A 12,532-nucleotide genomic window follows, 5' to 3' on the forward strand; every position below is an offset into this window, starting at 1 on the left:
CCCAGACCCAGCATCACACTCGGTTTTCTTGGCACTTAATTGAGGTATTCCCAGCCCACCTTCCAGATGTGCATTTGGATATCAGAATTTTTGAAAACTATGCAGCATAGTTTTTGTGTGCTTTTTTTTTTAGCATCCCAAAAGTATTGGGAAACCCTTGCTTTTCTTGGCATTGTGGTTGCAGTATCCTCTTTTAGGTCTCTGTGGGGCATAGAGGGTATAGCTGAGTTTGGCCTGAGGCTCTAGTGTGGGTGGCCGGACATGTGGATATGTCCCCAGGTCCCAGCCTCCTCCCTAGCATAGAATAACTTGGTGGCATCTGACTTCTCAGTTTTGCCATTCTGACGGATGTCAAGTGGTATCTTAAAGGTATTTTTATTTTTTTGATTGATTGTGAGGTGGAGCATCTGACGCCTTTTAGTTGCTTTTTGGTCCCACAGATTTTGCTCTGTGGGTTGCTTGTTCTGGGTTTTTTTTTTTTTTTTTTTTTTCCTACTGGGCTTTTTTTTTTTCTCTCTGATTTGCAGGAGTTCATTATTCATTCTAGATATTCATCCCTTGTTGACTTTAGAAGCTACCAATACTTCTCCTAGATTGTCAGCTTCCATTACAGAAATCTTTAATTTTGCTGTGGTCAGATTTACCATTTTTCCCCTTAAGTTTATTTTTGAGCCCTGCTTAAGGCATCCCAAAGTCATAAAATGTTCTAATACTAGCATTATAGGTGACATTACTTCTATGTTATAGTGATTTTTCTAACAAGTAATAGTCTTTTCTTATTAACTTTGATTGCTAGAGTTTGTTTAAAGTAAGAGATATGTTTGTTACTATTCCAGTTCCTTTTCTTGTTTCCTCTTAAGTGATTGATTTCAATTCCAATATGTAATCTGTTTCCCTAACATATGAATATTTTGATGTTATTCTAGATGACTTCAAGTTTCAAAAAGAAATTACTTGATAATAGATCTGGTCCCATAAGTATCAAAATGTTGGAAATGTTAATGTAAAAACTTAATTTAGAAACTTACTTTCTTAATTTAGAAACTTACATCTCCAGATTTTTCTTTGGCCCCTCATTCAAGGCAGGACTCAGAAGCTGGCCCATAAAAGGGCCAAGAAGGGTACACTGTACCAGCCAACATAAGATCCTGACCAGAAGGGCCCTTCAGGAAAGGCCATTTGCAAGCTCAGCTGGGTAGCCTCTCTGATACCCCAAATCTCTGAGTCCCCCTCACTGCTGTTTTCCTCTGGGAGGAGCCTCAGCAGTGAGAGGAGGGAGGAGGCCCTGGCTGGTGGGACCAGATGCAGAGTACCGTGGGCTGCTGGTTCTGACAGTGCTGTTGGAGAATCCCTCTGTGCCAGGCGTGGTGCCAGGTACCCACAGTCCTGAAAACTATCCTTCTTATGGCGCTCTACCACATTCGTGGGTTTTATGTTAGGCATGGTGGTTTCAGAGAGAGAACACGGCATAGAATGTTACAAATGAGATGGCAGATGCGAGCATGTCACGTGTGTCACAGAAAGTCACACTGTACAAGTGAGAAGGGTGCAAGCTTGCTGTGCCTTGCTGTCATGGAGGGTGGGTCCCGAGGAAGATGGGATGGTAAGCTCTGACTCCAAGCATACAGGTGGCAGATGGGGCTAGAGAGGAGGGAGTGAGTGCCAGGGCCTCTGCAGCCATAATCAGACTGCAGGAAGCTGAGTGAGTGCACATTCTGCAGGGCCACCCATCAGGAAGGGGAAAATGAACCTCTTGTGCACAAGCTGAGGCTGCTGACCAGAGGCTGAACGTCTTTCTCCTCAAGGAGGCTGCAGATATACTTTTTAAGGTTTTTCAGCTGATTGAACCAGGCCCACCAGATTGTCTAGGACAGGCTCCCTTCACTAAAGTCAACTGACTGAGAGCCTTCACCACGTCTACAAATACCTTCCCAGTAACACCTAGATTAGGGTTGGATTGAATAACTGGGGACTATGGCCTCACCCATCACAGTAACGGATTGTATATGTATGGAATGAGCTGAGCCGCATCCACAGTGACAGATGGGTTTTCATCTCAGTGCTAACTTTAGCCTGTGGGTAGGATCCCTACAGTGTGTCTGAGTCTGCACTGAGCATGAAGTGCCATCCTCCCCTGGTGAAGCCTCCCTGCATAGGCGAGGCAGGTGTACCTTACAGCTGTGGATTTGGAGAGGTACAGGTGACAAGGAGTCATGTTTGGAAGAAGCTGGCATGCTGAGTTCAGTAAGCAAGATGGTATCTCATTTGCTTGGAACTTTAATCCTGCACAAGCCCAGCAATGAGAACTTACTTCTCATTGTTACCTCTCTTGTTGTTGTATCTGTCAGCACCTCTGTTTTTACTGTTCTGCACTGGAAACTACAGAAACAGTGGAGGTAGAAACCATGACTTTGACCTCTCAGAAACATATTTCTCTCCTCGATGAGCTATTTTGGTAAATTGTGTGGCCAGAAGGTGGCGGTCTAGTAACAGGGGACTAGTGTTAGGAACCAGTGTCCTAGAAGAACTTTCCAGAGACCTCTGTAGTAATGTATAGAGTAGACAGGTTGAGGGCCTGGGGTGGCCAGGCCAGGACTGGGGGAGGAAGAGAGTCTCCTGGGCTTCAAGGGCTGGAAATGATACAGGTGGGCAGATCCCACCTTAAGGGAGAGCAGTTGCAAATTGCTGTTTTTCTGCATAGTATCTTTAAAATAATCTTTTAAATTTTAGAATAGTTTCAGACTTGAGAAAAAGTTGTGAGGATAGTACAGAGAGTTCCCATGTCTCCCACACCCAGTTTTCCCTATTCTTGTCATCTTACATTAGTATCGTTCATTGTCACAACTAATGAGCCTGTACTGATACACCTTTATTCACTAAAGTCCATATTTTATTCAGATTTCCTTATGTTTTACTGTTCCAGAATCCCATCCAGGATCCCACATGATATTTCGGCGTTTCATCTCCTTGGACTCTTCTTGACTGTTTCAGTTTCTCAGACTCTCTTTGCTTTGATGATCTTGATGGTCTTCAGGAGTAGTGGTCAGGTTTTTGTAGACTCTTCCCTAGTTGGACTTTGTGTCATGTTGTCTCATGATCCACTGGGGTAATGGGTTTTGGGAGGAAGCCCACAAAGCTCTTATCATATAAGAGCAAGGTCTGTGCATAGCATTTTTAAAGAGTTTTTTGGTACTGATTTTTGTTTTCACTGTTTGCGAACTGTCGCCTTCTGAGAGGGGCCTTCTCTGACCACCTAATTTAAGAGGACTGGTTTCCCATTCACTGATCCTATAGAAATCTTGCCTAGCACTTGCCCTCTGGTGCTGGTACCCTCTGGTTTGCTGTTCAACTTCCCACACTAGGATGTGTGCTCCAGAATCAGACACAAGTCTGTCTTTTCTCACCCCATCTCCAGCACCCAGGACATGCCCAGGTAACCAGAAGGCACGTGCATCTCTGTGTAATGATAAATAAACTTCTGAGGCATTGAAGTCTCTGCATAGGGTCATTAATTTAAGATCATCTTTTGAAATAGTAAAGTTCTGACCCTGGGACAAAGCACCATGCTGACCACCAACAGACTCCATGTGGTCACTAGGATATGGGTATCAGGTTGACCACCAACAGACCCCTCCATATGGTCACTAGGGCACAAGCACTGCACTGACTTCAGACAAGCCCCATGTTATTAGTTTATTAGGACACGGTGACCCCCTGACTATCGACAGACCCCCGGAGAGCTGCTTGGCCTTCACCCACTTGATCCCTTCCAAGGACCCATGAGTCAGTTGAGACTGCTGTCTCTCTCCATTTCAGCTTTCTCTCTGTTACACTTCCTGCTGTATTGAGGACATGGGGCGTTTTGTGTTTTTTTTCTGAAAGGGCTTCCCACCCTAGTTATATAAGCTGCTGGATCCATCCCTGGGTAGAGTAGGCATTTTCCTGTGTCATCAATGGGGCGTACGGGGCCCAGAGACAGGGAGAAAGATTTGCTCAAGGCTGGACAGGCTTGGAGCGGTTTTTCTGCTCCCAGGTCAGGCCCTGGTGGTCTTTGGTCTGAACTTGCAATGAGGTCAGGAGTCTATGTCTGATGCACAAAGGAGACTGGCGTCCCAGTGCTGCTGCCCTGCCAGCGCAGTCCTTACTCAGGGTTTCCCTCGATGCCTCCTTGTTCTTGGAAAGTGGAATCATCTGTAAGGTAGCATGTAGCTTGAACAATTTGTGATTATTTTGTTTAACTGAGATAACTAAGGACTTTTGAGACAAAAACCATCTTATACTGAACTAAATTAATTTTTTCAGAAGATATTTCAAAGCATTGAAGTAACTGAGTCAGCAACACAAGTCTCAACACGGAGTTCGCGGGGGTGGCCAAGTTTTGTATTAGGCAGGATCCTGCTGATCCGACAGCTCGTTGTGAAAAACATCTCTTATTAGTATATTCCAGGAAGAAAAATCCTCAGTTTTGGTTTTCTGGTTGTTTAAGTAATCCCATTTGTTAAACATTCAACAATAGTATGTCTCTAACTGTAACATAGCTGTAGGTGTTGAAATGGAAACCAGAGTGGCAGTGCAGGAGCACAGTGCTGGGCACAAGTGTGAATTAGACATGGGCCGTGCTTTCAGAAAAGCTAGTTGGGGAGATCCCAGTTTGAAAAGATGCTGAAAAAGGTAAATAGCAGTGCAGTACCAAGCAAGTTACTGTCAAAGGTGTGTAAACTGAATGGTACCAGGACAGATGAGGGAAGATTGCTGCTAATGGAAGGGCTGCGTGGAGAACATGTCTCCAAACTTGGGCTAGGGGACATCTGTCTGCATGACATGTGCAGAGCGGGGGCATGGTGGGCAGGAATAGCATGCTGGGGCCAGGGTGCCGGCGTGGCTGGACCAGGAGTCTGCAGGATCAGGAGCAGACTAGGAAGGAGGAGGGTGTAGGCTGAATGGGGAGTTTGCTTTCACCCAACAGGCCATAGAACCACTGTTAACATAGACAAGTGAAGTGCGCTTTGCCATCATGTTATCGCTGATAATGTTTTAACGTCAGGTATGTTAGTTGGCCTTTCCTTTAGGCTAATAATATCTAGTAGAACATGTCCTCTGTTGTCTAGTTTAGCTCTGATGGTGTTCTGTTGCTGTTTTAGAAAAGTGCTTCTCATTATGTAACATCTTAGTGACATTTAGATCATGTAAGACCAACCGACAGTGAGTTGTATGCTATGGAAAGTTCTGTGCTCATTAATAAGCCCTTAGGATGTTGGAGCAGGGGCACTTTGGAGATTCCAGGACACAGGTTGTAAAATCAATTTGGTTGGTTGCAGCCAGCTTTTATATAAAGAATAGAATAGAAAAGCACATCTGAGTACACGGTGTGTACTAAGGTTTTTGTCTTGTGAAACTTTTTCAGACCTCCAAGGCGCTTGTACGGGTGTAGCAGTTCTGTGTAGGAAGCACTTCGCACAGTGGTGCACAGTTAAAGGGCACGAAGACTCTCACAAAGGGCCTCCTTCCCAGTGGAGATGGGCATGGGGAGGGCTCAGGCCCGCAGTGTGGAACCCTCGGGTCTTGCCTCCATGCAGGTTTTGCTTCGCATCAACTGGTTCCTGAACTCACTCCATCTGGCCAAGACCCTTTTCCTCTCTAGGATCCCAAGAAACATGCTTTCTTGTCATCATGTCTTCTTTGCTCAGCTAGGTAATCTCAGGGAGTGTTAACTTGTAAGAAAATTTTTGAGAAATAAGAATAAGAGGATGTTTGTGTACCTGTTGGAGGTGGCTGGTCTCTCCCCGGGGAGGAGGGGCTTGTGCAGTTGGTGTGTCCTGGATTCACCACCTGGGTTCCTGCTGTTCAGGCCCAGCAAGAGCTTTACCCCAAGATGGATTTCCTTTCCTAACAATGCATATATCAGTTGCTCCAGGCTGCTTGGATGAAAGGCAGCTCTGCTGACTGCCACTAGGGTCCTAGGAAGGAAGTGGGGTGTCCTGCTTTTGCCCTTCCATTTTGCTGAAGCAGAGAAATCTGCTCAAAGGAGTTGGTGCTGGAATCCACACAGCTGGTTCTCACCCCAGTATGCTTTCAGCTTTCCAGCATCCTAATAAGTAAACATGGCTATACTGACACATCTGAGGTGGTCTGTATTATGGAGAAAAGCAGGTGACAGACTCTAAGCTATGCTCTTTTCTGGGCTTCACAGTGCCAGGGTTGCAGATGGAGGCGGCTCTTTAAATAAAGGATTATCACTGTTCCTTGCCAAGCTGCTCTTCTGCTGCTTAGCAAGACTACCCAGGCATAGATGTGTGAATGGAAACACCCCTGAGCAATGCATTGCCACGTGCAGCAGTCTGGCTCACCCCTACCTCAGTACAGCTCCACGTTCAACTTTGCTTGACCTGACTAGCTGACCATTTCATGTGCTCTCTAGAACCACAGTGTTTTGTGGGGTAATCAGATGGTAATGCAGTTCCTAGTAGTGTATTTCATGTACATTTCACCAGGGCTCAACAAGTATTATGTTTCATACTCCAATCTGTTGTCCTCTCAAAAAAAAAAAAAATCACTCCTGGATAAAGCATCTTTCTTCTAAAAGCCAGTTATAGAACTAGATCCTGAGTATTTACAGTGTTGCACACTCTGATCAGTGTGGGGTAAGGAAGCAGCCCCGGATTGGGGTAGAAGGCAAGGCTCAGGCAGGTCCCACATTCAGTCAGCTCAGCAGAGGTTCACAGAGGTGGACTCACCACTCCCGCAAACACAGAAGCTCTAAACCAGTAGATGCCTGGGAAAGCACTTCATCAGCCCAGAGAGCTCTGATGGTCTTAAACACCACTTTTTGTAAAGTTCTGCATGCCCTTGCGTTGTTCACACCTTCTAGAAGATGCCACTCTGTTTGACTTTCCATTTCAGCATCTGGGCTGATGGACCGAGCCATGCACTGTGAGCCCTCCTCCGGGAACCAGGAAGGGAGACCACTTCAGCTACAGACGAGCGAACCATTCATTTCCGAGGGGGACAGCCAGGAACTGAGACAGGTAACATGCATTCACAGTGTCATGTCCTCCCCTGCAGGCAACTCACTTCTTTTTCTTGCCTAAAAACAATGCTCCACTGATTTATGCTTGCCTGTCACGTGCACGGAAATGCTGAGACATCCACCTGATTTGCTCAGCTCCCTATAGCTTGAGGAAGGGTGGTGCCCATTCTGAGTCCTTGCGTTTTGTGGCATGCAGACACACATAGCATTCCTGTGCACACACAGTGGTCTTGGCAGCTACCTATGCCTGTCGTACGTGTGTGTATGTCTGTACATGTGGGCTCAGATGCATATGTAGGCTGTGTATGTGCACGATGTGTGTGTCCAGGTGGGCTCTGTACACGTACATGTATGCATGTGTGGTGTGTGTACTGTGTGCACACGTGTGCAGCACCTGTATGTGTGTGCCATCTGTGTGTGCACTACCTGGGCATGTACAGTTGAGGGCACTTGCTCTCAAGTGCTCAACACAGGTTCTTGCGGAGGCTTGCCACTTTTTGTCCAGGAAGTTGAAATATAAACAATATTTGATAGAAATACTTGCAACTTATCTTCCTACGTTAATGCTGGACAACACAGTGGCCTTTTCTTTTTCCTTTTTTAATAATTATGTAGCAAATACCTAGACGTTATATCATTTCATTCATAAATATTTCAGTATGTAGCTTTAAAAGATAAGAACCGTTTTAAAAAATCAGCACGATACCATACTCACCTTAAAAAAGTAGAAAGTAAATTCCTTGGTATCATCAGACATCAAGCCAGTGCTCACATTTCCCTAGTTAACTCATTTAGGAAAATGTGTTACATGTTTATTCAGATCAGGATCCTCATGAGGCCCGTGTGTTGCATTTAGTGAAGTGCCTTTAATGCATAGCTTTCTTTCCTCTGTCATCTTGTCTTTTTCCTTTGAAGTTTATTTGATGAAAAAACTAAATTGTTCCTCTGTCAAGATTTTGCAGCTTGCATCTTCCTGACTTGGTTTCCCCAGCTCCCAGCAGGTGGTGAACTGCCTGCTCTCTGCCCTGGTACTCCTGTAGGTCGGTTTGTAGCTCTAGAGGCTCCATCAGATTCAGGCTCCATTTTGGAGAGACTGTTTCATTGGTGGCAACCCACACTTAACATCAAGGCATACAAGAGACTGTATGTCTTTTAAACCTGTTTTTAAATAATTTTATTCTATGTGTCTGCATAGGCATAGACTCCTTTAAGCTCAGCCTTTTCCATTTTGGGAAAAAAGTGTTCATCTATTGCTATGGGATATTTTAAATATACATGATTTGTCACTTTTTCCTTCTGATCTAACTTTTAATCACTTTTAGTAATGACACAGAGACATGCCGCTTTCTAGCTGCAACTAGCAAATTCTGCAGGTTACTAATAACTTCTTTTGATAGGCTTAGTGACTCCAGAACACCGCAGATCTTGTCTGCCTTGGGGCTTGAGAAACCCTCATACTATAAAGGCAAACAACCTGTTCTCATGAAAGTGGGTAAGAGTGCATATAGGCCTCAGGCTGGTAGGATCTGAGGCCCTCCTCTCCCACCCTCCAGTGAAGGTGTCTGTGGCTGAGATGAACTCTTCTATGTCCCACAGTTGTGTTGAGGCTGAAGCAAGAACATGGGTTTTTCATGGGAAATGCAGGAATTTTATCTGTTAATTCTAGTGGTGGCCATGTAGTTTGAGAGGGTCCTTGCAATTTCAAATAACCAATCTCTACTACCATGTATATACAATGTGCCCTTCCCCTAAAAGCTGTGATAGAATGGGAGAGGTCAGGATGAATGCCCCAACAGCTGTGAGTAGAATAAAATTCCTCAGTGACTACTGAGGTCACCATTCTTTCCCATGAAAGTGTGTTTCTTATGTGGTTGGTCCTGACTGTCATCAACAGGTCTTAGTGAGCCCTGTGGCGTCCATGCTGGGAATAGCAGATGCCATGGTCATGAATCAGGATGCTGGCTTCGGGGCAGAGGACACGGTGATCCCTGAGCAGTTAGGCTGGGAAGACCCACCCACAGCAGGGGCAGGGCTTTGTGCTAGTTAGCTGCCTCGTTCTCCTTCCCTGCAGGGAGAACCTAATTTCATAAGAGATTGTCCTTTTGAGGTAAAACACATGTTTCATATTTAGAGAAGAATTCTGAGCTGTGTAGTTGAAGCTCAAGCATAGGTAGGAATGAGTTAAATTTCTGGGGAAAATGAAAATGCAAGAAAATCTCCCTCCATTCATCTGTGGTTTCTGTTGCAGATGCTATTAAAGTCATTACGTGGAAATGGGTTTTGGTGACTTAAACTGCAGTTGGGGTGCTAGAGAGAGGATTTGCCGTGATTTCCTCAGGGAGCAGCCGTGCTTAGTGCAGTGTGCCAGCTCCCTCTGTGCTGGGCCCCTGGAGCGGGCATGTGGGCTGCGGTTAGGCCCCATCTGCTGCGTAACTGTGGCCGTCCACCATCCGCTGTGGGAGGGCACGTGGTGGAGGAGGCTGGGAGAGGAATCAGAGTCCCTCAGATGGGTTTGGCAGAGTCCCTCAAATCATTTCCAGTGTCTGATGTGCTAACCTTTCCTGCCTCAGAACCCCTGCTCTTTCGTTACTAAGTCTGTGGCTACCATATATTTGATACAACATTTGGAAGTGATAAAACAAAAAGCAGCATGGCTCTGTCCTGAGGACATTGCAGTTTTCCATAAAGTTTCTTCATAACTTCTTAATCTGCACTTCTCTGTCTTGTCCTGAGTTTGGTGTTTTTTCATCCTGCCTCCCTATTTCGCCAAGAAGGAATCAGAATGAAAAGCTGACCCAGGTCTGGTCTCATGTTTTATCAGGCTCTGCCACAGCCCTGGCACTGGGAACAGCAGTGAAGGAAGACTTGCACTGGATGTTCTCATCGTTTCCAATAAAGAGGGATGCACAGAGTGTGGATTCATGGCAAGTTTTTAGGTCATAGATTTGAACTTTCTGTTTGATTATATTCGGCATTTAGTCTGCCTACTGTATGTGGTATCTTTATAAACAATAAATGCAAAACACAAAAATTAAAAACTGAGGTGATTAATTCAGTTCAGTCAGAAAGTTCGTTTCCTGGAAAACCTAGCTAGTCAGCTGGCGTGAGGAGAAGAGTTTATTGAAAAGGCAGCCCTGCGGATGCCTGTGCTGGGGAGATGAGTGAGGCCCAGGGCTTTTGTCTCTGTGTTGCTTAGCAGAGCCAAGTTCCACATGTATCTGCACTGGCAATTCACTGGATCTTTCCTGAAATAATTCTAGGCCGGAAAGGATGCTGTGGTTCTCTACTTGCTGTGAAACTATCTTAAGAAATTAATGTCCTTCTTTTCTTTAACAAATATATATATTCATTTTCACGTTCTTTTCCATTATGGTTTATTATAAAATAATCTTATTTTCTTTTTTTTAGGAATTATAGAATACATTTCATCTTCAGTAACTCCACCATTCTGGTCTTTTCCCCTGTACTTTGTTCCCAGTTATTTAAATTTGTCCCAATTCATCTGTTTCCTCTCCTAGTCAGGAAAAAAAAAAAATCTGTCATTTCTTGCATACCTAATCTATGTAAAAGAATTGTGTTTAACAAGTGTTCTTCAGCCCAAACTAAATGTCTGAATCAGTGAATTATTTAGCCGTGGCTTCAGTGAGTTATTTGGAGAAGACAGCAGATCTGGGTTTCCTTGGATAATTGTCAGGACAAAGTCATGAGATAATGAGCAAGGGGTGATATCCATGATGCTTCTCATCAGTTGTGGCAATGGACTAGACCACACTTCAGGAATACAGATTCCAGAACTGATACTTCTTAGGAAGGAGGGGATGGCTAAACTGGTGGGCCCTCAAAAGTAGAAAGGCAAGGGCAATGCACTCCAGCTATAGGACCACCGAACAGTGCTGGGACGGTGTGCAGACACCTTTGTTGGAGTGGGCTCTGTGGAGGGGTCTGGGGACAGAGAGCTGGACATGTCCACTCACTTATCAGTACCTTCATTTAGTCTGGGTTTTGTCCTGTAGGCAGTTTGGAATCATTGAAGATTTTTAAGCAAGGAGTCATGAGATAATTTCAGATTTTTACCCGTTTCCTCAGGTTCTCCTATGGTCCTCTGCTGCCTTCTGAATCTTTTCAGACTGTAGCATTTCATTCATTAATTATGGGGCACAGTTAGATGGTTAGTGTTTTTATTTGTGGCTTTGATACCAGCCTGGATTATTAGCAATGAGCTAGGCCGTTTATTTAAATATGTGTTACTCTAATTGTGAATTATTAATAAATGTTTCTGACATCACACCCTATGTCATTTCTAAACGTTAAACCATAAGAAGAGCCTTGGTAACCAGGAAAACATACCTAGTAACTTTTGATGTCCACACACAGTGGACATTTCAATAAGAGGTCATATGTCTTAGGATGAGCCCTGGCCTAGGAACCTGGCATCCTGGTGCTGGTCCCAGCACCTCCCTGTCAGCTCTGTAGTCCTGGGAAGGCTGGTTTGCTTCCCTGTCCTCAGTCTCCAGCTCTGAAAAGGGCACTGACTTGTAGCGTATTCCAGTATCTACCGTCTAATGGAGAATCCGTCGCAATGAAATGAAAGCTGAGTTACAGAAAAATGTCACGCCTTACTTTTAAATATTCGTTCATGGTTTTCCTGTCTGCTCTGTTGGTTAACTAGGTCACTGGTAATGATGAGCATTACTTTGACAGACAGGAGACAGACACGCGGTGCCCCCACCACTAGCCCAGCCCTGCCTGCTGTGGTTTCATGTGCCTCCCACTGCTGCCTTCTGTAATTGCCTGGGACAACCAGCTCTTCTCCACAGCAGCCTTCAGAACTCCCATTATGTTGGATGTGGTCACTACTCTAGCAGAGGCCCATGTTGTCTGTGGCAGTGGTTGTTCGGAGTGGGAGGACCTGTCAAAGCGTGTGGCTGTGTGTCCTCTGCAGTTGACAGAGAAGGCTATGTGGGCACACCGGCCCTCCCTCACATAGAGGCCATGGTGTAAACCTGAGCTGCGTGGAGGTGGCCTTTGCCCTTCAGGTCCAAATACCCATGCAGATGAATCTTGGGGATGTATTCTGTCCCTTCCACTACCCCTGGGAACTGTGGACGGGGAGGAAGCTGCCAGATAAGGAACTCTTAAGATATTGTGCCAAGGGCAGGATTCCAGAATGTACCAGCATCTCAGTGAACAAATTCTAGAGCAGCTGCTTGGCTGTGCAGAAGGTAGAATGCCAAGGAGCAAGAAACAGATGCTCACGCATTTAGACTGGGAGGATGACTTGTTCCCCCTTTGGAACATTTTCCTGTGCTCTTGGTCAGCTTTTAAATGAACCTCAAGTCTTAAAATCAAGTGTTTGATTTGAGTGCCTGGCTATGGAAGGTTACATATATTATAACCATGTTTTTTATTGTGGTAAAATATATAGAATAAAATCTTACCATTTTAACTATTTTAAGTGTATAATTTCATATCATTAATTACATTCAAAATATTGTGCAACCATCA

At 44.9% G+C, this 12,532-nt stretch overlaps 1 protein-coding gene across 1 annotated transcript in view; it reads left to right on the forward strand.

Moving 5' to 3' along the window:
- The window catches only part of SNAP47 (synaptosome associated protein 47), a gene marked incomplete at its 5' end in the record, with an annotated part of 49,156 nt that overhangs the window by 24,716 nt on the left and 11,908 nt on the right, over nucleotides 1-12,532 (forward strand). The window contains one exon of the mRNA XM_079703138.1: nucleotides 6,901-7,025. Within this exon, the coding sequence (XP_079559264.1) occupies nucleotides 6,901-7,025 (125 nt within the window). The remainder of the gene's footprint in view (nucleotides 1-6,900; nucleotides 7,026-12,532) is intronic.

Source organism: Hyperoodon ampullatus, assembly GCF_949752795.1.
Source record: "Hyperoodon ampullatus genome assembly, chromosome: 4".
Taxonomy (NCBI): Eukaryota; Metazoa; Chordata; class Mammalia; order Artiodactyla; family Ziphiidae; genus Hyperoodon; species Hyperoodon ampullatus.